General features: G+C 36.7%; 1 protein-coding gene across 6 annotated transcripts in view; it reads left to right on the plus strand.

Moving 5' to 3' along the window:
- Window positions 1-25,986, plus strand: part of GAS2 (growth arrest specific 2) — a 137,132-nt gene that overhangs the window by 61,906 nt on the left and 49,240 nt on the right. For all 6 annotated transcript variants that reach the window (XR_010728096.1, XM_066251144.1, XM_066251142.1 and 3 more), the window contains exons 5-7: window positions 2,975-3,038; window positions 12,204-12,345; window positions 19,064-19,171. Coding sequence is in view for 5 of the 6 variants with exons in the window: in XM_066251144.1 (XP_066107241.1) it covers window positions 2,975-3,038; window positions 12,204-12,345; window positions 19,064-19,171 (314 nt within the window). In the remaining variant the exon portion in view is untranslated. The remainder of the gene's footprint in view (window positions 1-2,974; window positions 3,039-12,203; window positions 12,346-19,063; window positions 19,172-25,986) is intronic.

Consider the following 25,986-nt stretch of genomic DNA (forward strand, 5'->3'; position numbering starts at 1 on the left):
AGCCGAGGCTCCATTGGAGCTCTGGGGATGGCTCCTTGACCTCTGCTCCAGGCGCTGAAGTGGCTCTGGTCGCAACAGAGTGACGCCCCGAAGGGGCAGAGCATCGCCCCCTGGTGGGCAGAGTGTTGCCCCCTGGTGGGCGTGCCAGATGGATCCCGATCAGGCACATGCGCGAGTCTGTCTGACTGTCTCTTCCTGTTTCCAGCTTCAGAAAAATACAAAAAAAAAAAAAAGATAATCTTTCCAAAAAATATTGAAAAGTAAAACATTTTCTTTCTATTAGCTATTTTCTAAGAAATAATACTGAGGAAGAGGTTTATTTGACTTAAATTTTAAAGGATAGACCCTGGCCGGTTTGTTCAGCAGTAGAGCATTGGCCTGGTGTGTGGAAGTCCCAGGTTCGATTGCTGGCCAGAGCACACAAGAGAAATGCTCATGGGCTTCTCAACACTTCCCCCTCTACTTTCTCCCTATCTCTCTCTCTTCCCCTCCCGCAACCAAGGCTTCATTGAAGCAAAGTTGGCCTGGGTACTGAGGATGGCTCCATGGACTCTGCCTCAGGCACTAGAATGGCTCCAGTTGCAATGGAGCAACAGCTCAGATGGGCAAAGCATCGCCCCCAGGTGGGCTTGCTGGTGGATCCCAGTTAGGTGCATGTGGGAGTCTGTCTCTCTGCCTCCCCACTTCTCACTTCAGAAAAATAATAAATAAATAAATTTTATAGGATAGTTCTGTTAAAGAGATAAATGAAGAATCATGAAATTATTTTTTAGTTTCCTAAATTAAATTTCTAATGTATCCATGGTATATTTGACATTTGAGATGGGCTGTACAAAAGCTGTTTTAAATTTATAGTTTTATTAAAGAGGCAAAGAAATATACAATAGTGATGCATGCTATATATCAATCACATTTTTTCATATATGACCCACCTTATTGTTTTTCTACAGAATGATTTCTATTTGCCATAAATTTATGTTTACTTCCAATGCTTATATAGTCCTCAGAATATCTACAACAAATTGGCTATGGAATCATTATAGTTTGATCAGGTATTATTTTATATAGGTGATTATTAAATGCACATTCACACAATTTGGTCTGTTCACCAAAATTTTTCATATTTTGACAGTTTTTGTCAAGAAATGCATGAGTTTGTGTCCAAAGTTCCTGGTGCTTTAACCACTTGCTTCTCACTGCTTTCTTTCACTGAAGATGAGCGTATTAGGTAGAAACTTAAAATTCTTCTCAGTTTTTATGTATTTTTTTTTCTACTCAAAACTCCTGTTTGTTTTTTGGTGCTGTGACAGAATTTTCAAAAATAAAGTTCAAATCAAAAGAAATTAATTATCTAGACAGGAAGATTGATTTTTATTTGTTTTTTTCTGTTTTTAATGTTTATTAATTGTTCTCTGTTTGAAATTGATGCCTATGTGATATGACAGTCTACAAGTTATATTGTGCTAAAGTTGATTTAATATAGCAAAAGTTGTGAAGTTTGTATCATTCCAGCCAGGGACTGGATGGTGCATTTGACATTGGAGATATTAAGAACCTTTATTTTAAACCCCTTTAATTAAAAGTAACTTTAGATTTTCCAATTAAGGTTTCATGACAATTTACTAAGGGTCAGCCAAAACTAGAATTTGTATTACTAAGATTGGAAATAATTTATAATTCAGAAATTCAATAATCAATTCTATTTTAATGAACATTTACTGATGGGATTAGAATTTATTTTAAAAGCTTAAAAGGTGTCATTGTATAACAAGATAGAAATTTGTGTCTGTTTAAGCCTAAGTGAAATTATATACTAGCAATCCAAGTAAGAGTATTTTTCTAATCACCACAGATTCCCAACAAATTTCATATGGGTGTCCATGGACTAAATATGGCCACTACATTAATCCGTATAAAGAAAGAATTAGATGTTTAAATTAATGAAATGAAATAGTGCTGGGATATTGAGTTATAAATTCTATGTTTTAGAATTAAAACAATATTGCAATTTTTCTTAAAGTTTAATAATAACCTAATATATTTTTAATAAGAATATTAACTGTGTCTATGTAAAGACCATTAGTGATATTTTTTCCAGTATCTGTTGTCTTTATTAGGTATCTATAATATAACATTTAAAAATTCTCTAATCTTAGTTTAAAAAGAGAGTAATATAAGCAGTATATATTCCTCTGGTAGGCTGAACAAATGCAAATTTGATTTGTCAACATTACTGACATTACTGCATCCAAAGCAATTAGTAAAGATTTATTAAGTAATCAGATTATATTAGAATAAAAATATCAATGCAAATAATACTCTTAAAATTGCTTATTTTATGTACAAAGATGGCTGATGGCATATTTGGTGTATATTTACAAAATTCAGTCATTTGAAAGTGTTTCTTTTTAAATTATCACTTAATCAGATTTGATCAGGAAAAGACATTAAGTTTCAGGGTCTCACTTGACATCTTTGCTGAAAGGATAACAAGGAACTGTGATGTATAATTTTTATTCTTATTCATTTCATTATTTCTGCTAAACTCATTAGTGAAAGTAAACCCAGGATTTTTAAAAGCCCAGTCTCTGTTCCATAGTCTGTGTGCTGTATGTTTTAAAGTATCTGTCATCTATTTATATCATAATTATAGCCACATATGTTTCCAATACTGACTTTCTAAAATTAACTCATTGAAGAAAATAATTTCAGGATGAGATTTACGCAGGTTGAGATTTCCTGAAACTAATGGCTTTGGGGAGGGGAGTTGAACAAAATTTTGAAAACTACTTGGAGACTTTAGTAAAGCAAAGTCTTCTGTGGGGTAAGCTTGTTATTCTGAAAGTTAGAGGGAAGACTAGCTAATTTCCTGGGAGCAGGTAGGATGAGGGGGTCAATGGCAAGCCTGTTTGCCACTGAGTTGCTTTACAGTCCCTTCTATTGTGAACATGTCCACCTCTGTCTTTTCTTTCAGTCCTCCACAAACAACCCAGAGAAGTGTGTCTCTGTTTGCTAGAGCTGGGCCGGATCGCAGCCAGGTAGGTCAGACTAATGCTAGCTACTGTGTCAAGACATGGACCACCTCAACATCCAAGCATCTGAAGGCTTGATGGCTCTTTATTGCTGATGTCAAACCTGTTGAGAAGCAATTGCTTTAAATATGATGATCAGTCCAACATCTCAAGAGCAGTCATGCAAACTAAAAGCAGGCCACTAATATTCTTAACATTGTTATCTTGTCAAAGACACTCTCTCTTGAGGGATAAGGGAGGTTGTTGTACATAAAATTTATATGACAATTACTCTTTCCTTTTTGGAAAATGTATTCCCATTATTTTCTTTCCTTAATCCTTCACCCCCATCCTCTGTCTCTACTCTTTATTCGTGTTCAGCCTCCATTTTGTTCATTTTCCCTCATTTCCTCCCATTCAGCATCTCATTTCTCACTTTCTTCAGTTGCTAATTCTGAGTGGGGGAATAGTTTTTAAATTCTTGTCCATATTTTGATTAGAGAAGGACAAAAAATTGTTATGTAGTGACTTCTTTGGAATCTTTGTCTTCTGGCAACAAATGAACCAGAGGCAGTTGTCGAAATCATGATTATATTTATATTTAATTAAGCGGAGGAAGGGGCTTTATTAGCGAAGCTGACTTTATTTTCTGTCTTCTTTAGTACCTTGCAAACCATCAAGCAGAGCTTCTGACAGTTCTGTGGGCCCAAAATATTAGAAATAAAGATTTAAGTCCTTGAAGAAGTCTTAATGCAAAATTCAAATGCAGAATAAATTAGAAGATGTTTTCTCACCCAAAGCTGAGTATAATTTTAGAGCTGAAATCAGATGAACTGATAAGATAAAGTAAGAGGTAGCTTTAGGTGTAAATTCACAAAGAGAAATTTATAAAAAAAAAAAAAAAGGAAAAGACAACACAATGTGTGCACTTGAGCAAGTTACAGCTATGGGGAGAAAACTTTCTACTGATACATAGACGTTTATTTGATCCAATAAAAGAATTAACCTGTAATCAAAAGAAGTAACTGCAAGTTATTTAAAACATCATACTCATTATAATTTTAACAGATTGCATATAAGGTATGCATTTTACTTTACCACAAAAATTATGTGGGAAAAAGATTATTTTAATAAAAAAATATGTTTTAAAAATGAAATATGAGTGGTGCTCCACTCAATAAGTAGTGGGAAAATCTATCTGAGACATTTGGAGGTTTCTCTGTGCTCTCTCACCCCATGCCCCGATATTGTGTTAAGACCTCTGGAGAGGCTCCCTCGTCTTCAGTCCACTCAGATCTCGACTATGCAGGCGTAGTTGAGGTTCATAGAGCCTGGCTATTAATTAGCACTCCATTCCCTGTCCGTGTTGCTACCTACTTGGGTTCTGTGAGGGAGTAAGACAAAGGTGCCTGTTGTTTCTAGAACTCTGCCAAGCCACCCTTCTACCTGTCCTGAGCTTTTGGACTGCCAGAAAATAGCTTTGCGTCAAAGAAATACCAAAGACTTAGAAGATATCCCTAAAATAGGAGGAAGCTAAAAATACAGCAGGGAAGAAAACATCAAAAGTAAAATCTCAATAACTGTTGCTGAAATGCTAGAGTAAAAGAAATACGAGTGCTCTGGGCTTCCTACCCAGCTGATTAGGCAGACAATTTTTGTTTGGTTGTTTGTTTTGATTATGCTGTTAGAATATTCTAAAAGGTCAGGTTCTATACTGTTGCTTTAAAATTTTAACTATATCAGTCAGATAATCATCATGAATCTGAAAGTTGTGATATAGAGGTAAAGAGAAGGAGTTGCACCATAGACAGAAGTAGTGGGAATTGTAATTTTCTTCTTGTTTATTTTTTATCATTTGCCTGTTTCCTGGATTTATTTTATTTATTTTTTTGTGATTATACTTTTTGTTACTTGAACCCTCTGAATAGGAATCCTGCTGAACTGAACATTTAAACTATGAACGAGTCATCAAAGGAAAAGACCCAATGAAAAATTTCTTTAGAAATGACCTTTCCCCCAGTTCTACATCTGGCATAAATTGACCCTTGCCATAGTAGATAATGCATATTAAAATCTTGGCTAATGAGAGAGAATCATAATGATTTTGCTAATTTCAAGGTAAAGCATCCTATGAGGAGTTTTACATTTTTTTCCTCCTCAAAATAAATTTGAAGTTCAGATTCTGGGTTGCTCCATTTTTTCTTTTAAACCACTGTAGTGAGGCATGATTGACCCACAAAAAGTTGTCGTATTTAACATAGACAACTTGATGAGTTTGAAGATAAGTACACATCCGTGAAAACATCACCACACCCTATGTCATAAACATGTCCATCACCTCCAAAAGTTTCCTCCTGCCATGTACTAATTATGTATATTATTATTATTTATGATAAGAATGGGTTGCTCCATTTCTCCTTATACTTATGGCCATGCATGCTGAGGAAAGCAATATTTATTCATATTACAAAGAAAATATTACTAATTTCATAAAGGAGTCATCTAAGGAGTAAGATACCCTTTACAATAATCTGTAAATTTTGCTTTTTATTCACCTACTTGAGCACTGTAGCACTGCACATTTAGACTGAAAAAGAAAAAAATATGATAAGAAATTACTCAGGGTGTTACATTTGTGTGCAGAGTAAGGTTAAATAGTTGAATAGGAATTGGATAGATTGAACATTTAAGTATTAGATTTCTCTCTGTACACATTTGAAGAGTTCTATCCTAACAAAAGTTCAGTTGTGCTTTATAGACAGCAAATTGATAAACCCAAAATCTTACTGCCTTAGCCCTGTGCTGCGTATTAGTTCAAGGAAAAAAAAAATGTCATCCTCCAATCTCATTTTACACCTACATTTCCTACAATATTAAACCTATATCTAGATCCTTACTTTTTTTTATTCTTTCTCCTACAACTCCTCTACAGAGGATTATATAAATTAGTAAAACAGTTTCAGCCAAAACTACAAGTGATTTGGGGAGAACTCTCAAGAATTACGACATGCATCTGTACACATAACAGATGAGTTTTGAGCATAACCAAGTTCCCAATCCAATCTTGTGAGTTTAGATTTTATCACTAGTAGACGATGCTTTTTTATATTTGATTCTAAACATTTCCTTCTTAAATTACATAAATGTCATCTTAAAAGCATCAGTATTACTTTGGCTATGATTTGCAAAATGTTTTTCATTCTCGGCTGTATCCTCCTGCGTGGGAGCACTCAGCGAAGCTCCTCGGAGATCTGTGGGCTTCTCCGAGTTCTGAGATGGGAGGCTGAGAGCACTTATTTTTGTTCTCATGGGTTAAAGTTCCTTCCATTTTCAACTAACCAGAGCTATCATCACTGGAGAGTGAAATCCCTTCATTAATATTTCAGACACCATGTCAGTTTCTGGCCGTAAAGTATGCATATTTGCCTTCTGAAAAGTAAAACACTGCAGAAACAGGTTGATAAAACCTCAAAGATCTTTGTAATGGCAATGCTTTGATATTTGTTCCTAAAGCAAAAGTTACTATGGATTCAACCTATTTTGCAGAATTAAGATTAACTGTGAAGTAAAACACTTGATATTTTTGGTTTAGGGCCATAATCAATAAACATCATTGTGGAACTTTTTATATTTATATTTTTAAGAACTTCCTTGATTTGGAACAAAGTTTATGACCATTCAAAAGAGATATACTTTACAAATGTTTTTTTTTTTCATTTCCAGTTTTAATCCATGGCCCAATGACATGTTACTTAAAATACCAATAATCTCATGCAAGGCTTATTAATTAATTCATCTGATTTAAACCATTTGGCTCTGACTACTAAGAATAAACATGTTTTCCATGGGTAAAATTTCCTTCCAAATCTAAATCTATCCTTAAATTATGACAGAATACAAGTGGGGCAAAAACTACTTGCAAGAATGTGTAAACTATCCTTTAGAGAGAGGGAGTTTCTAAAATGTGTCCCTTTAACTCTAGTAAAATTGGCCCCAGATGCCTTTTGTTTAAAAACTACAGTCTACTAAATAGTTTGAGTAAATTTTCTCATTCAGAGATTGGTGAGGGCTCAATTATTTCATCTAGAACAGTGGTAGTCAACATGGTCCCTACCGCCCACTAGTGGGTGTTTCAGCTTTCATGGTGGGTGGTAGCAGAGCAACCAAAGTATAAATAAAAAGATAGCTTTCACTATAGTAAGTTGTTTTATAAAGATTTATTCTGCCAAACTTAGCGAAATCCGATATAAAGTACTTGATAAGTAATTATTATTATATGCTTTAACTTGCTGTAACTCTGCTTTATACATTTTATAAAGTAAAGTTACTTCCCTACTTTATAAATCACCATTACTGTGGAACTGGCAGGCGGTTGGAAAATTTTACTACTAACAGAGATACAGAAGTGGGCAGTAGGTATAAAAACGTTGACTACCCCTGATCTAGAACAATCTCAAACTTGGGTCACATGCTAGAAAATTGAAAACTTCATTTCTAGAATCTCATCATAAAGTCATTAACCAGAAGACTCTTCCCTAGTACTTGGTAATATTTTTTAATGAGACAAAAACATATATTGCTGTTTCAGTATTCACCCTACTTTCTTATCACTGAGATATACAGATGTGATGATTTGGTTTTAGTGGACTCAACTTTCTTGCTTTAGTTAGACCCTTATTCAGTTTGAGAGCTGCAGCAAACCCCTCTCCCCCAAAGCTCTAAAATCTTGTAGTTGGAAAGGAGTAGAAAACAGTGTGAATTTGTGAAAACTTCATAGACAAAGTAGAAATGTGAAGTGGTATAGAGTTCGTCATGTAAACCATCATGAAGCAGCCTTTCAGAGAGCAGAAAAAGAGTCCTAGTCCTGGTGACTAAGTTGGCTTGCAGGTGCGGGACCCCAACCCAAGGGGAGTTTTATGATTTACAACCTGTTGACATCTCCAGACAGACAGGAAGCCAATGAGTCGTATTTAAGTGTGCATTTCTGGACTGGATGACTGTATGTTAGGCAGCCCGAAGTTTTCAATAGCCAATATAAGCAGCGATTTGGGGCTTACTGTTGATTTTCTGTGTTCAGTGAGTGGCCCAGCTAATTTTCAGTATTACCAGATAAAGGAAGACCTCCAAGTCACACAGTTCCATGTATGACTTTGTCACCAGCTTCATTCAAACTTGGTCTATGTATGATACTTTGTATCAGACACTAAGTGGAACCTACTGTTTCTCTAATAACATATTTTCTATTTCACTTTGTAAAAAAAATAGATAAAAAAGAAAAAGAAAAAATTATGCAGCCTATCCCTGCAAGGGGGCATGAATCCACCCACAATGACAAATGAAATCATATTTTCCAATTGATCTACTTTATAAATACTTTCAAATATGGGGTTTTCATTTAGGATCGACTATTAATTGGCTGTGACTTCTAGTGTCTTAAATTCCTTTATCTTCACTGCTCAGTTTATGTGATTCTTTTAAGAACAATAAACATAACAATATTTTATACCTTGATAGGACTGAGAACTCAAAGAAATCTAGGGAGATTAAGAGTTTCCTGCTGAAGTTCATCCAGCAAGTTAGTAGCAAAGCTGAATTTATAACTTCGTGTGCTTCACTCCAGCTCTGCTATTCCGTATACCTAGGAAAATCCATTTAAAAAAAGCCGACAGTAAGGTAGTAGAGTTTTTTTTTTTCTTTCTTTTTTCTTTTGTGTGTGTGTGTAGTTTTCTGAAGTGAGAAGCAGGGAGGCAGAGAGACAGACTCCGCATGAGCCCAACCGGGATCAACCTGGCAAGCCCACTAGGGGGCAATGCTTTACCCATCTGGGCCATTGTTCTGTTGCAATCGGAGCTGTTCTAGCACCTGAGGTGGAGGCCATGGAGCCATTCTCAGCACCAGGGTCAACTTTGCTCCAGTGGAGCCTTGGCTGCGAGAGGGGAAGAGAGAGACAGAGAGAGAGGAGAGGGGAAAGGATGGAGAAGCAGATGGGCGTTTCTCCTCTGTGCCCTGGCTGGGAGTCGAACCCAGGACTTCTGCACGCCAGGCTGACACTCTACCACTGAGCCAACCGGCCAGGGCAGGGTTTTTTTTTTGGGGGGGTTGTAAAAGATACAAACAATAGTAATGTAAACAATGTTAATAATACCACTTTACAACTTAATTATGATGCTGTTATATTATCTAATTTGGGAGCATACTATACTTGAAAAGTGAAAACTTTGGCAAAAGTGCCTTTGTGCTGCAGTTTTCTGGTTGTGCCACTTTTGAAACGTCAAGTAACAGCAATCTCAGAGGTTGTGACACATGTCAGACACTATGCCAGGCGTGTAATGGATACTGTTTTAATTCCTTCCAACCATATTAAAATACAAGAATCAGAATTTCCATTTTACAGTGAAATAAAACTTAGGCTCAGAAATAATGTATGTGATGATGTCCCAATGTACCAGACGCATGCAGGTGTTCAGTAACAGTTGCTTTTCCAGTGTTCTTCCTCCTCCCTCCCTCCACTGACTGCTATATCAGACCTCTAGGGCAGGCCATTTTCATCTCGACTTTCCATAGAAAAAGCAGACTCCTAGAGGTTAAGTAATTTGCTAAATTTAAAGAGTAGGTCAATTACACAGTTAGCTCACGTCTACCTCAGGGAAGAATGATGCACAAATCTCCGTGTGAGTATTGTTGGTACTTGTCAATGGTAATGAAATGCCGGATTGAGTTCAGTGTAATTAATAAGTATTAGTTTAAAAAAATGTATTTTAGTTTTAGATAGGTTTTAAAGTCATCTAGAACACGTTTGGTAAAGAATTTATGTTCATTTAATATTTGCATGTTTTATATCAAAGTGAAATAAATACATTTTAAAATCCCAAAAAGTCAAACCAAATATATAGTATATTTGGAACCCAAAATTACTGTTATGAGAATACAGGAAATTTTTTTCATGTGAATAGTATGAAGTACCCTCTGTATTCCAGGTCCTGTGCTAGCAGCTAGAAAGGCTGTGAATTAGACAGTGATCCCTGCTATTAGAGAATTTGCAGACTAGCACACATTATAACTAATGTCTCATCATTTGGCTAATATATAGAAAAGGTTAAAATATGATAAATGGTGCCTATATCTTTTAGCCAATAACTTTTGTAACTAAAAATTACTCCATTCATTAGAGGCAGTTCTCAAAACTGCAACTGTTCAGTTGAGTTGTACCAGTTTCAACTGTATTCTAATACATTTTCTAGCACTCAAAGGGCACCTCACACCTAACACCCATCCTTACCATCTAAATTCTGAAAAACATGAGAAAATAAGAGAACGGCAGATGAAATATCAAATATCATCTTTGTTACTAAGAAGGTCTAAGTTGACAGACATGTTTGTTGTCTTTAATATAACTCCACAATTAGGCTGATTAACCACCTAATTACAAACAATGATGAATCAGTGTGGGAGTTCTTATAGAGCCCTTCCTGTGGGCAGTTTGTTCCTTGGAAGAAGAAGGGTAAACTGAGTCAAGCATGTTCAGTTTATTCTTAGACTTACCCATTCGATAAATCATTTTATCTTGTTGGAGAGGAGTGAACAATGAAGGAGAGAGACCAGAGATTGAAGTCGTCAAGCACCCTCTACAAGAACAAAACTTCAAGAGTGAGAAAATTGCTTCCCCCTAGAAATGTCTACGAATGGTATCAGTTAAAACAACAAGCTATTAGAACAAGATAGTAATCTAAGCTTTTACATCGAATACTGTTGTAATATACCAACTCTAAGATACTAAAATTGGCAACATATTTGTTCTTTATGGGTTATTTACTTTTAGATTATCCTGAATTTTTTATTTTTGCCTTTCTTTTCTAACATGTAATCAACCTGTCAGAGAAAAGTGGGCTCAGCCCTCAAGTCAGAGAACCTGGATTTGTATCTTTGTCCAACTCTTACTTAGTTCTCTACCTTCTCTGGGTCTGGATTCTTAGCTGTGTATAAATGAAAGTGTGTTACTGGATGAGCCCAAAGGTTCTTCTCAGCTCTTAAATTCTGTAGTTATCTTTGGCCTCCTCCATCTGGGAACATTTGGCAAACTAAGAAATCAAATCAATTTTAAGTTTAGCCTAAGGAAAATATGATTACAGGAGATAAGAATGCTGATAACAACTGTGTTTCTCTTTTTTTATTTTTTGTTACAGAAACAGAGAAAGACAGAGAGAGGGACAGATAGGGACAGACAGACCAGAAGGGATAGAGATGAAAAGCATCAACTCTTCATTGTGGCACCTTAGTTGTTCATTGATGACTTTCTCATATGTGCCTTGACTGGGGAGACTACAGCAGACTGAGTGACCCCTTGCTCAAGCCAGCGCCCTTGGGCTCAAGCTGGTGAGCCTTTCTCAAACCAGATGAGCCCATGCTCAAGCTGGCGACGTCAGGGTTTCAAACCCAGGTCATCTGCATCCCAGTCCAATGCTCTATCCATGGCCCCACTGCCTGGTTAGGCTATCTCTCTCTCTCTCTCTCTCTCTCTCTCTCTCTTTGTAACTTGTACAGCATCTATAATTTACAACACACAATTTTTAATATATTATTCTAAATTTTTTTCTTTTTCTTCTGTGTTCATTTTCCTTCCTAGTAACACTAGACATGCTTTCATTATATTATTCTTAAGAGAATAACCTGTATAACCCATAGTCCATTTTCCTGGACCCATAGGAGGTGTACAATTAACAGTGCACTTCTCCTCTGTTAAATCATTTTAAGAATGTTTATTTTGGGGGATTGCTGTTTTAAAAGTTGGCTCTGACTGATTTTATTTCTGTCTTTAACAAGCTTGTGTCCAAAATAGCTCAATTACAGCACTAGTATTATTTGTTAGTAAATAGGATAGCTGAAGACTAAATTGTATATGATTATATGTATTATTGAATCATTAATATATTACATGTAGTCTTTTTATTTAATCTTAGTATATTATTTCTTATGTGTCTGCTCATTATGTGTGCGTGCACACACATAGCAGATACATTTTTTCCCCTGCTTGAAAGGATATCATTTTAGAGTTTCTATTTCATGCCAGAAAAAGTTAATGTTGTTTTTAAAAAATCAGCAGTTTGCTCTTCTAGTGTTCATAACTAAATGTAACATGTGCCAAGCATATCACGAGAAGTTATGCATGTCTATTGATCTGGTATCTTTTAAAAGGTACGGTGTGGAGCCTCCTGGTTTGATCAAATTGGAAAAAGAGATTGAACAAGAAGAGACCCTTTCTGCCCCTTCTCCTTCCCCTTCTCCTTCGTCAAAGTCTTCTGGCAAAAAGAGTACAGGAAACTTACTGGATGACGCGGTGAGTAAATCGCTCCGCCTTCTTACTCCTAGTTAGTCCTTGAATTTCAACACTCCTTCTGTACCATCTCTTATCAGTCTGTCCTTTCCCTGTTTCAGTTTCATTCAAATTCATTGTTAAAGTCCTATGGAAAATTTTGTAGTTGTACAAGTCATTCTGAGGTTCAAAACTGAGCCAGTCGTTTAAGAAAAAAAACTGTCACTTTGTTCTGCTATCATTTTAGGATAATAAACGAACTTCCCAAAAGTTGACTTTGAAAACACTTAGGCCTGTTGTCATTGGTTTATGGCCCCTCCATTCACAGATGAGAAGCCCTGGGCATGAGATCTTGAAGACTGTTAAAGGGAAAACAAACATACCACAGACAGGAGAACCGCCCCTTCCTTACTGCCCGCTGTGGGCCCAGGTCTAGCACGGGTTGCCTGTACTCTTGGAAAGTGTAATGCAGGTTTCTCATTGAGAAAAAAGAAACTTAGCAGCCAACTCACCGGCTGAGGAGAGGAGAGGTGCTTAGATTCCAACCCAGGGTTGTCTAACTCGGACATCCCCATCCCTCTGCTGAGCAGAGTCCTTGAGTCACAGTCTTTGGCAGATTAGGAGCTATTTTCATTATATCCTCAAAATCACAGAGCACAGATTCTGGATGTAACAACAGATGGGATGAATTAAAACTTTCTGGCTACCCTGTTGTCTGTTAATTAGTTCTTGGTTGTAAATAAAGTCTTTGATTGTGTGTGGATTTACTTCGCAGAACAAGTGTTTTGAGTGCAAATGTACAAAATTGCTTATTGATCTTCTAGAAAATAGTAACATCATTCACTCTAACATAGAAGGAGAGAGTCCTTAGAAATGAGCAGCAACCATAGTGCCCATTGTGTGGAGTAGGCAGGACTGGAAGAGACCACTGGCTCCTAGCCTGGGGGCTTCTTACCCAGGGATTGAAATGCCAAGTGCTAAGACAGTGGCAGACAGGCAAAGTGCTAAGACAGTGGCAGACAGGCATGACGTGATGCAGAAAGAAATTTCCCCATCTTTTGTCCCATCTATGTGACAGGCTAACTTATACTGCAGATTTAGATGAGCAGAAATAGAAGTATTTTTCTGAGAGGTTGAGAATTTTCCTTTCTGCTAAGGGCAGCAGACTTAGCCTGTTAAGGTAACTAGCCAATAGCAGTTTAATTTAGGTTTTTTGTTGTTGTTGTTGTTCAGTGCACCCAGGACTTAAAAAACTGGCAAGGGCATTTTAAAAATTAAAGCAATTTTAAAATCACAGGTCTGTTTTTAAGAATCAATGACATGTCTTGCTCGTCATAGTATTTCATATTTATTTTATAAGTTAATTGAATGAAGTATTGTATATATTAATAGTAGCTAATAGTGCATTATTCCTATATTGATGAGAACAATTTTCTCTCTCAATTATACTTTTTTGATTGGACTCATTTTGGAGTAAGATGTTCCTTTAGTCTTTTTCTTACAAATGCGCTTCTCAGTGGCAACTACTCTTGACTTTAGTCCTTTCCCCCTCTGCCGTCACCTCCATTCATTTTCTTTAATGCATTATAGTCAGAGTTCTGGCTAGCATCACCCATAACCTTCTAATGAATGAATTACTGAATCAAAGACAGTTTTTAGTCCACAGATCGAGGCTACTTTCTGATGTTTGACACTGCTGACCAAAGCATTATTGACATTATTCTCCACAAACATTATTCTCAACAGAATGATCAACCTAAATACAACTCAGATTTGATGAAAATTATATAGGGTTGCCTTTCACATTGAGGGTAAACCCCAAACTCACTGATATGTCACATAAGCCTCCGTGTTCTGGCCCTTTTTGTCTCTCTGGGCTTTGTTGTCCTCTACACACATCCTGGCAATCTGAGGACTCCATTGTAAGGGTCCCCGCTACTCCAGGACATTTTATGCCCCAGGATTTTCCTCACCATAATTAAGCATACTCATCTTTTAAATCTACTTTTAAACACCTTTTCATCTTTTAAAATTCCAGTTGTGTGGCTTTGATATAAAGCTTTTCTTGGCATCTCCCATTCCAGGTAAAATTGACAAGTTAGTTCTTGATGCCCCAAGTTTTTTTTATATGTTTAAAGAGGTGTTTACCTTATTGGACATAAATATCTATTATTCCTAGGTGCAGTCCTTGTTCTTGAAGACAAGGACCATATTTTATTCGTGTATGTCTGTTAGTGCCATTTTTGTTGAATAGATGATCAGTGTGGGCAGTTAAAGTTTAAACAAGCTTTTCCCTTATTCTGTTTACCTGGAATGGCCTTATGTTCTGAAAATGGAGGCACTTTGCAGCAAGAGGAGATGTTGCCCCTTGAAACCATTTACATGAACGTAGGAGAAGTAGCCAAAATGGTTCCCTTTCTTCACCAGCTTGTCCCATGTGTGGCCATCGGTCATCCTTGAAAAGGGGAGGAAAAGAACAGGAGGCACAAGGTGGTGAGACAACTATGAAAGGGATTTTAGAAACATGTTGCCAATACTCCAGTTCAGAAGAAGTAGAATGAAATAGAAACTCTCTTTACAACAGCAAGACCGTCATTCCTTGGCTGGTCTCCCTGCTCCATGTTCTAGTCTCTCAAGTGGAAACCATGAGGGGATCTCACAAGAGCTTTAAATCGCCTTTAAAGTATACCAGGATCTGGGAACAAAACTATCTGTTTAGTTAAGAGGTTTTAATTGAATGTAGGAAATGTACAAAGTGGATATTTCTGTATCATTGCCAGCTAGAATACTATGTTCTGAAAGACTTTATACCAGCATTTCTCCAAGAATGTTTAATCAAATACTAACACCCCCAGATGCCCCACAGGGAGAAGAATTTCATGGTTAGGTTAGTTTGAGAAATACAGCTTACTGTATTCCCTGTGTAGTTTGGCAATGCAGCGTGGTGTATCAAAGGCACTAGTGAGTTCCATAACAAGATCTCATTTGGCCTGGAATTTTCCAAATTATTTGGCCACCAAAGTCTCTTGGTCTCCTTCATACTAGGTTGGAGAAATTATATTAAAATATTTGCATTCTGTTTAAGAGACAGTTTTTCACCAATGTGTTTTATTTCAGGGACAGTGGAACAGAGAGAAACATAATTTGAGGCTCAGTAATGACTTAAATCAGAGCTTCATATGTATGTCAAGTATAAAAAGTAAATAGTTCCTACGGCAGTTGCTTCAGTGCATGTGAAACATATACCACCGTTGGAAATTGGAATTCATGTGCCCCAATTTGTGTTTTAGAATGGGGGTGTTAACTAGAGATTGCTTGTAAAGGTCCTGTGTTCCCTTACAAATATCGGCTATTTCTGCTCTGGCAAAGTTACTATTTGTATCTACAACAACAAAAACGATGGAGAAGGAAAAAAAAGAGAAAAGGAAAAGAGAACAGAGTAAGAAAAGCAGGCCTGTATTAAGATATCATCTTCCAGTGAAAGATTTCAACAGTAACTGCCAGTTCTGAAACTTTCTGTTTCCTCACATTTCTTTGTTTGCTGCTAAAGAGAATTGTGAAAAATTGGAAAAAAAACAAATAGGTGACCATTTCTGTGGATAATGCACCCCCCCTTCTTTAATCAAGATATTATAAAAGAACACACAGTGGAGTCCATTCAGAATAATTTATTCTCCCAATGTCCTGATAGAGCGATTCATCGGTGATAAAACGGCGGGGTCAGGTTTAGTCCTCTTTACATTCCCTCATGCTGAGCTAGTTCCCACACAATGTGTTGAATGCAGTTCTAAGAAACCATTCTTACTTTCTTCCTCTTTTCCATCAACTTCCTCAGTCTGGGGATGAGAGATAGTATAATTCTGAGTAATCAGGCTCCTCTTGAAATCCCATTTTAGCAGAAAGCTGGCTGGGTTCCTGGTCCCAAACGGAACACCTGCCAGGCTGACTTATCCCAAGGTAACGTAAGAAGCACAGATGTCATCAGTCACTGTTTACTTAACAATCTATTTCCACTACCCACAGTCTGGCCTTGTCTCTTCCTTTTCGGCCTCCACCCCTCACAGAACTACAAAACAGCCCTTGAGTTTAAAAACCAAGTCCATTTTCTTTTTTTTTTTCCAAGTCCATTTTCAAAGCTTGAGAGGCCTTAGAGAAAAGCAAGTCACTTGAGAATATGTATCTATTCTGTATTTCACTTCATTTGATACTGGCAGTTTCTGTGTTTTGTCTAAGAACACTTGGAGATGGAAATAACTTTTTGCACATACTTGTAATTGTCATTTCTTAACAGAGGAACAACTTGAACACCGGCTTCCTCTTTGCTTAGTTATTATGTGGCAGGAAGGCTGTGCCAAGCAAGGCTTTCCTGAAGTTTGGGCCCTGTGCCTTTATGATGCTGATTTATTGTTCTGTTATCACCATCTTGTTTAAGAATATTCATACAAAAAAGTTCCCAGGGACAGAATTCTGTTAATACTGGGGGAGTAGGTGGATGTATCTATGGACCAAGTGTCATGTAGTACGTGTAGTAGAAGAAATTCAGAACTGAAATATGCGAGCCTAATCTCTAACTTGATGTTAGGCAGTTTTCTCATTTTTCCATGAAACCCATCTGTAAGATTCTTTGAATCCAGTCTCAGTCTGTTGCGCCCGTTTCCCCCTGTGTTCTGTGTAGACTCATTTTTAAATTTATCCATTAATTTATTTATTCAATATGCATTTTTTAAACACATAGTATATGCCATTAAGGCATTGTGTTTTATTTCAAGGATATAAAACTGTAATGAAACACTTATCTTAACCCATAAGTAACTCACAATCCAGCAAAGAGAAATTAAGGTTAACTAATAACTGATATGAAATTTTATATTCTAAGAATAAGTATTAAGAATTGTAGGTTTATATGTTGGTAGAATTAGGGTTTCTGCCTGACCAGGCAGTGGTTCAGTGGTTAGACATCAGCCTGGGATGCAGAGGACCCAGGTTCGAAACCCTGAAGTCACAAGCTTGTGTGCAGGCTCATCCAGCTTGAGTGTGGGATCGTTGAATTGAGTGTGGGATCATAGATAATTACCCCATGGTTGCTGGCTTGAAACCCAAGTTTGCTGGTTTGAGGCTTTGGTCTCTGGCTTGAGCCCAAGGTTGCTGGATTGAGTTCAAGGTCACTGGATTGAGCCCAAGGTCACTGGCTCGGCTTGAGCCCCCAGTCAAGGCATATATGAGATAGCAATCAATGAGCAACTAAGGTGCTGCAACAAAGAATTGATGCTTTTCATCTCCTTTTCTTCCTATCTATCTGTCCCTGTCTCTCTCTGCTTAAAAACAAAGAAAGAAACAAACAAAAACACAAAAGAATTAGAGTTTCTAAAAGGGACTGATGAAAATATGTTTCCCGAAATTGTTTCTCTTTCCCCAGCTGTAGTGTTGGTTTTTCCTTATAGGTCTTCACTGAGGCAAAACTGTAGTTCCTAAGATAACTTTTCTTCAGGATTCCTCCACCTTTTCTAGCTTTCCTCTAGTTTTTATGCTTCTCTGCTTTCTGGAATCCCTTTGATATAGGGAAACCAAGCTGTTTAAGTCTTTTATACCAGCACATAAGTGAGTTTATATGCTACTTTTTCCAGTTTTTACTGATTGTGATTCCACAGTAGAAGGCTGATTGAAGTCAGATGTTGCATTATTTGAGGAAATGATTGAATATCTTTGATGACAGTGCTCTAGGAACCAGATCTCTATGGAAGAGAGAATTTGAGTGGGGGCGAGTCCAAGCCAATTCCTTCAGAAACAAACTTTATTCTATCTAGCTTCTCAAATGCAGGCTGCACATTGTTTAGATCTTCCATGGAAACTTTGACTCAAAACACAGAACATTGTTGTTTTGGATTGGCTGGTTGGTTAGTTGAAGAGAGGACAGTTATGAGATACCGCATTCTCATTTGAGGAAAACATAAATGTAAATTTTATTCCTAAAGTCATGGACTATCCATTGTCTTCTGATAGTCACAACTACTTATAAGCATTGTGCACATACCATTTAGATTAGGTATTTTTTCAAGAATAGGGAGATAGATAAATGAAATAGAGATAAATTTGAGACATGAATTCTATGAAACTTGTAAATTGTAAGATATTGCCAGAGATGTAAGTTTAGGTAGGTAGCCCTTTCTGAGGTGGAGTGAATTGTTGGATAAGCCTGAGTGGGTTAGAGGTGACTTCTAATGGAAAATCTTTAAGTTCAAAATAAAATGAAATAATAGTCTCATTAAACATTTTTTTAAATTCTCATTTATTTTAAAATGGGTAAAATTAATACTGTCAAATTATAATGAGGAGACCAATGCTATGTTAATATACACTCTATTCTATTTTCAATATGTTTATCTTAGCAACCCGATGTACATGATCTTTATAATCCTCTCAGAATGAGAACCAGACCATCATTCCTACGCTGCCAGCTGATTTGCTCATCATTGTTCTCCAGCATTGTTGTCGCTGTCATCACCCGCCTCGTGCCATAGTGCAGTAATTGGCCTTCACAAAACGCCTTCTGGGCCTGACCTTTACATAGTTAGGACTTAATGTGCTATTTCTTTGCTCATATCACATTCATAGTCTGATATAGAACAAATTTAAAAGCAATAATGGTCTGTGGGTTCACAGGCCCCTGTGAAATCACAGAACAAATTAATAGAAATGGGACTTGATTAAGGAGAATGAACTTGCTTTAACTCTTCTATTTCAGGTGAAAAGGATTTCTGAGGATCCTCCTTGCAAATGCCCAAATAAATTCTGCGTGGAGAGATTGTCTCAAGGAAGATACCGAGTGGGAGAAAAGATCCTCTTCATTAGGGTAAAGTTTTACTTTTCACTGGATATCTTGCCCTTTATGAGACTAACAGGAAAATATGACCGATAATTAAGCAGAAACTTCCCCTGTGGTGGTAACAATTGGACTTGAAGACAGGAGGTATGAAGATTTTAAAATGTATCGTACAAATTATTGCTGAGGGCTAAATAAATAGAACTATCTCTTTCTACATTTACAGAAACATGCACAACAAATAGATCGTAGAGATAAAATACAATCAGGGAAAGAAAAAAACAAATGTCTTTTTTTATATATATTTAGTCTCAAAGGAACTTCTCCCCCCCCCCCAGCACAATACTCGCACATACACACATATATCCCCCCTGGGAAACAGAAATCAATATTCTGCCCTGGTCTTTCATATCTCAACCTCAGGAAGATCTTCCTGTTGGTCCTGGTAACTTTCAAAGTATTTGAACATGATTTTTAAAGCGGTTTGGGTTATGCACCAGAGTGAGTAGACTGGAAACTCGTTACCATAACTTGGTTAAATGTCGACTGCCATTTCTTCATTAGTTCTCTGGGGCTCGATAAAGGAATGTATACCTGTGCCAATGAATGGTTTGGTAGTCTCTGAGCATTTTGCACTGTCCTCATGAGAAAGGAGACAAGATATCATGAGCAGTTATAGGTTGAAGTTAGTGGCTCAGTAAAGTAACATGTCCAGCCTTTAATTTGTGATCTGTTTTGGTAATAATCAAGAAAACTTAATCTCACAAAATAAGTTTGTGACTTTTTATAAGATCAATAATTATTCTTCTCAGAAATAAGAAGATGAAAGCCGTAACACTGATATAGTCCTAGAAACTTCCAGTGGATACATCTGAATATTTTCTACCTTATTGTTTAGTCATTTCCTAAATAACAGAGGGTTATGATAGAAAGGAGTTATAGTCTCTGCTTGAATAACTTACAGGTATCTCGCTTGTTATTTCACTTTATGGAGCAGAGTGACTTGAATGTGTACATCTAGTATAATCAATGAATATTCTCAACAGCACTCAACTCAGTGATGGCCCAGTAGTTTTGTCTATGTAATGCTTTCTTAATTTTTGACTGAAAATCATTTGCATGGCAAGTTTTTAAGGTTATTTGAAGAAAAGTTGGATCATAATTAGCCTTCAGTAATCCTGACAATCATTTTGTATTTTAATCTGATTTAAGTCAGTGTTTATTGATTGAAAAAAAAATTCCAGTAATAATTGATACTTTGCTTGGGAATAGCAATGCAAGGGATGTAATGATATGTTATTATTAGGGATTTGACTACACCTCACTAGGATAAACAGTTGTCCCCATCAGTGCTTAGTGTTCTCTTGTTCCTTGTTATAAGGAACACAGACAGGTTTATTTCAGCCAAGCTGCCTGCTTTCCCTTTAGTACATTAAAAAATAGTGAATTGGTATTTCCAAAGATGTGTTTAAATTTTACTATGTTTTTCTTTCTCAGTTGAGACTCAGGCTCCTTGAGAACATTAGGCCCTTGAGCCTAGAATCCAAACAGGGTTTTATTCATGTAAACAATTATTCCTTTTATGATAGAAGTATTGACAAAACACATAAATTATATGCATTATCTTCTAATGTAACCTAATATCTTTAGGCAAAAACACACACACACACACACACACACACACACACACACACACACACCAAAAACTATATATATATAAAGTTTGTTTATTTGTGTCGGGTCTTTTCTATTTAGTCAATTGTCAAAGAATATAATATCTATACTTGTAAATAACATAAATTTAAGTTGTATTTAACATGTAAGATATATTTTGGTGTTCCATTTTTCTTTTCAGAAAATGGTTTCCTTTTAGTAAAATCTGAGCATGTATTATTTATAGAGGAATTGAGATTTGCTTTACTGAAAAAAATTACATTAACTTCCCTAGTGATAGGATTTGAATTAAATACCAGTGTGTTTCAGCAGAACACACTGTAACATACTGTGCACATTCAGTTTCCTGCTTCTAATGCTCCAGGCAAGCCTGCAGTAAGGAAGATGACAGTGGCTATTCACTGACTGGCCAGCAAGGGAGGGCGTAGTGCTGCTCTGACAGGTGTTTTAACAAACTTTAGTCATTCACTTTTTTTCATTTTGTGCTGTCTACATTTAATTTGAACTATTTTTTTAAAAACAGATTTTACTTTATAATTAACCTATTTTTTCAATTTTTAATTTTTAAAAAGAAATCATTATGTGGCTGCCTAAATTGTAAAGTAAAACTATTTGTCAAAAGAAGGGAGATATTTGTTAACATAATAGTTATTGAAATTATTATTCCTTCGGCTTGCCAAGCATACATTCCCACCCCATTAGAGGAGAGTGATTCTACAAAGACTCCTCTGTTGTTTTAGGCTACCCCTAGAGGCTTCCGACCTCCCATTCCCTTGAGTTTAGGGACTGACACTTCACAGACAAGCATTGTTCATTACACATTTTCTCCGTTTCCTTCTCATCACTGAATGCACAAACTAATTACCATCTCATTGATGAGTATACACTTTGGGTAGTACTTTTGATTTTTGGCAGGAACTATAATTGATTGTCATTCTGCACTAACTCACCATAAGGAACTGGCAGTTATTACTCAACAACAACAACAAAAACCTCAGAGGTATTGTTTTGCAAATGATCATATGGTTGTTGCTGCTAATGTCTTAATTTGATGGCTCTCTAAACACCTGGATTAAGTAGTAAATGCCTTTAGTTAAATTCTCAGTGGGGAATGATGACCTCACAGTGTCGCTGCTGAAGTTCTGCATTTGTTAAACTTACATTTTTAACATTGGCATATTTTAAACTTTGTCATATCTTTTTGAGGCTACTAAATATGGTCATATTTACTACATAATATATAATAAGTAGATGCATTTATGCATATTATTCTATAAAACGAAATATACCTGGTATCTTAACTTTTATCCCCCAGTTTTCTGTCAGTCCGGAAAATAGCAGTGTCTTCCTATGCCCATAATGAACCTGTCCATGCAAGGAACTGCTGACTTAGCTCTTATGTAAATATAACACAATTGTCAAAACAGTGACTCAGAAAAATACTCTCTCTTAGAAATAGATACTTACAGGTTTCTCTTCATAAGTCTGCATGTAATACATGTACCCTTGATTTAACAATTTTATTGCTAGCCAAATTCCAAGGTTTTGTTGACAATACCCAATCACTTTACCTACATATGGTTTAATGATTCTCATGTATATGAACACATCTTCTCTTTATACATACAGACAGATACAGTAACAGCAAATAAGAATGAAAAAATATAAGAATGTGAGCAAATTACAGTCAAGGAGCCCAGAAGACATTTTCTGCAGTGGATATCTTTGCTAAGCATGCCTTGTCTGTGGTTTTCTAGAAACCAGTGTATGAATGAACACTTCACATACATGGCTACGTAGCGTGCGCTTATGTAGAGGCGCTTATATGGTGATGTAGGCATGTTTGCTTATGTGCATGTGTCTCCATTTCAGAGGGAGGGATTAGTCTCTACCCAAATATAAAGAATCCAATACTATAGTGGAAAACCTCTGAGGTTTTAACTGGCTTTTATACAATTATGCTAATAATCCCTGCCAGTGTGGGAATTACCTTGTTTCTAGCTTATCAAAAATAATTTTCAAAGCCATACTTTTGTTCTATACATTCCAATGAGCAACACTGGTGTATTGAACAATCTGATGGACAAGCAAGATAAATGCAACTAATTTGTGCCTGTGTAGTGAAGATACTAATTTACTTTCCTTCAAAGTATAAGTATTTCAGTGACTATTGAATTTGGACAGTGATAAACCTCCCTGCTGATTTATGTGGTAACAGAGAGGTAGATATGATAATTTAGCCATGCTATGTATCTTTTAAATGTAAATAGATGAATCTCAGGCCTAATGGTATGATCTGGAGGAGGAGAGAAGTAAGAACTCTTCTTTGTTCATTTGTTCATTCAGTTAGTTTCTACCCAAGTTTCAAGTGTTAACAAGTTGATTGGCAATATGAACGTGTGTGAGCTTATAAGAAAGCTTTCTCAGGTGCCATCAAAGGTCTGTGCTATTTTATTTGTCAAACTCAATTCAGTGATGATAATTTCTATGTAAACAATCTAATGGTATTTTTAAAAAAGTGATCCCCAGATTAGTAGCATCCGCATGACCTGGGAACTGGTTGGAACTGCAGATTTTTGGCCTTACCAGGACTTACTCAGTTAGAGGCTCTCTGAGGGTGGGCCCCACCACCTGTGTTCTGACAAGCCCTTTGAGTTATTCTGAAGTGGGCTGAAGCTGAAAACTACCGGTCTAAAAGTCAGGAAGAGCTATATGAAGGAAGAAAGTTGTACAACGCCATAATTAGAAATCATTGCATGTCTGATCAGGGGAAACTATAACCATCCAGGTAGTAGAAAGGATCATTTTGAAGATATCTTTGTATCCTTGTGAGAAAATAATGAAGATATTATGTTATGTGGAAAAAAACAGACTTTGAGATAGTATTTACATATAAAAATATCTCTGCGTAAAACTGATATATACTTGTGATTAAGATTTGAAGGGAATAGGAATAATTGAAAATAGTTTTTAATTGTTGAGGTGTTGAGGGTGTATAATTATGAATATTTTTTTTGTTTTGCATTTACTTCTGATGATGTGAGCACCATGAACCCTTCAAAAGAAGTCAGTAGCCTGATACAGTTACAAATTTGAGAATAAAGGGACTTTTATAAGATATCATATTAATTAGCGAACTGCTTATTTTTCTAGTCCTGTGGCTAAGCTTCCCATTTTCTGGAAAAGGGTAGGGAGGTTTATTGGAGTCATCGTGTTATATTTCAAGAAGGACTTTGCATTTTTGTTATGAAATTATAGCATATTTTTTCTTGGCTGAAGCCTTTACCTTTTCTTATCTTCCTTTACTATTTTATCTCTCCATTTAAAAAACTCTCTCAACTTGTTTTAGGTTAGTATTAAAAAACATGCAAACATGGGTATAATGTCCCTTCTCTCTGCAGACACCATAATTGAGCCATGGACTCAGTTTTCTCTCCTTTGGGCATGAATGATTTAATCATGACATCCTTTTCCTTTAAAGCTTAAGTTTTAGTGACGTGCCAGTAACCTACTATGATAAACTGATCTGTGCTAATATGATAAAGTGATTTATAAATGGCTCTAATGAGTCAAATGGCCATGGGGTAAGATCTTTATACTTAACATCGTTTAATGTTCTGTTAGTAAGACTTTCTGGCACAATAACATGCAAGCTGGTGGGTTCATATGTTGTAAGGTAGCTTTTTGTGCTACTTGCTTTGGGCACTAATTTGATGAATTCTTTTTTACTTAATTACAACTTATCACTACCCTGACATTGTACTTGAATTTTGTTCAAGGCGTGTTCCAAGGAATAATAGTTCCAAAAGGTGTTCAAAAGTATTATTTATAAAGAAGTGTTATCATGATAAAGAATTTATAACAGGCTTCTTTATTAACTCTTAATATTGATTACTGACTCTGTTAGCTCTGTCTGAGCACATGATGGATCCCATTTTTCTTCTCATCCCAGTATGGGAAATCTGTTGCCTTTCCTATTTTACAGATGAGGAAGTTGAAACATGGAGGTTGAATATCTTCTCAAAGATATAAGCTAATAAATGGTGAAAGTGGGGTTCAAAGGCTCCAACTCCTGAATTTACGTTCTCTACCACTAAACAGTATTGATTTGTTTATCTGGAATGATCTGGGATTTCTTGAAGGGATGAATATATTAATATGATCTATTAATCCCATCGTACATAGTGAATCCATAATGTTTTCCAAATGTATCTGACCATAGAAATTGCCTTTCTCCCACTTTTTTTTTAAATTTTATTTATTCATTTTTAGAGAGGAGAGAGAGACAGAAAGAGAGAAGAGAGAGAGAGAGAAGGGGGGAGGAGCTGGAAGCATCAACTCCTATATGTGCCTTGACCAGGCAAGCCCAGGGTTTTGAACAGGCGACCTCAGCATTTCCAGGTCGACACTATATCCACTGCACCACCACAGGTCAGGCCTCTCCCACTTTTTTTTACTTTCCCCCAGAACATCATGATGAGATAGGAGGTCAGGAAAACATACTTTGGAAAAGGACTTATCAATCAAAGCAAATTTAAAAAATTAATTTGTAACAGAGTTATACTGAATTGAAAGTTTTCTATATTTGCCAGAGTTAAAACCCATATATGTATATATGAAAGTACTGCTAAGAAATATTGACTTTATACTCATTCTTGCCTTAAAGATCCATTTGGTAATTATGGTTCAAGGAAATAACCTGCAAAACTTTGAAGAACAGACAGCTAAAACTTTTAAAATATCATGTGAGCCTGGCATTGTAGCAAGTGCTTTACATACACTCTCACTGATTCCCCTTTACTACTACAGCCAAGAAAGTGTTTCCATCCTCCATCCTTTCTTTTTTTTTTTTTTTTTTTTGTATTTTTCTGAAGCTGGAAACGGGGAGAGACAGTCAGACAGACTCCCGCATGCGCCCGACCGGGATCCACCCGGCACGCCCACCAGGGGCGACGCTCTGCCCACCAGGGGGCGTTGCTCTGCAGCGACCAGAGCCACTCTAGTGCCTGGGGCAGAGGCCAAGGAACCATCCCCAGCGCCCGGGCCATCTTTGCTCCAATGGAGCCTCGGCTGCGGGAGGGGAAGAGAGAGACAGAGAGGAAGGAGGGGGTGGGGGTGGAGAAGCAAATGGGCGCTTCTCCTATGTGCCCTGGCCGGGAATCAAACCCTGG

The sequence above is a fragment of the Saccopteryx bilineata genome, chromosome 1 (genome assembly GCF_036850765.1).
Source record: "Saccopteryx bilineata isolate mSacBil1 chromosome 1, mSacBil1_pri_phased_curated, whole genome shotgun sequence".
In the NCBI taxonomy this organism is placed as follows: Eukaryota; Metazoa; Chordata; class Mammalia; order Chiroptera; family Emballonuridae; genus Saccopteryx; species Saccopteryx bilineata.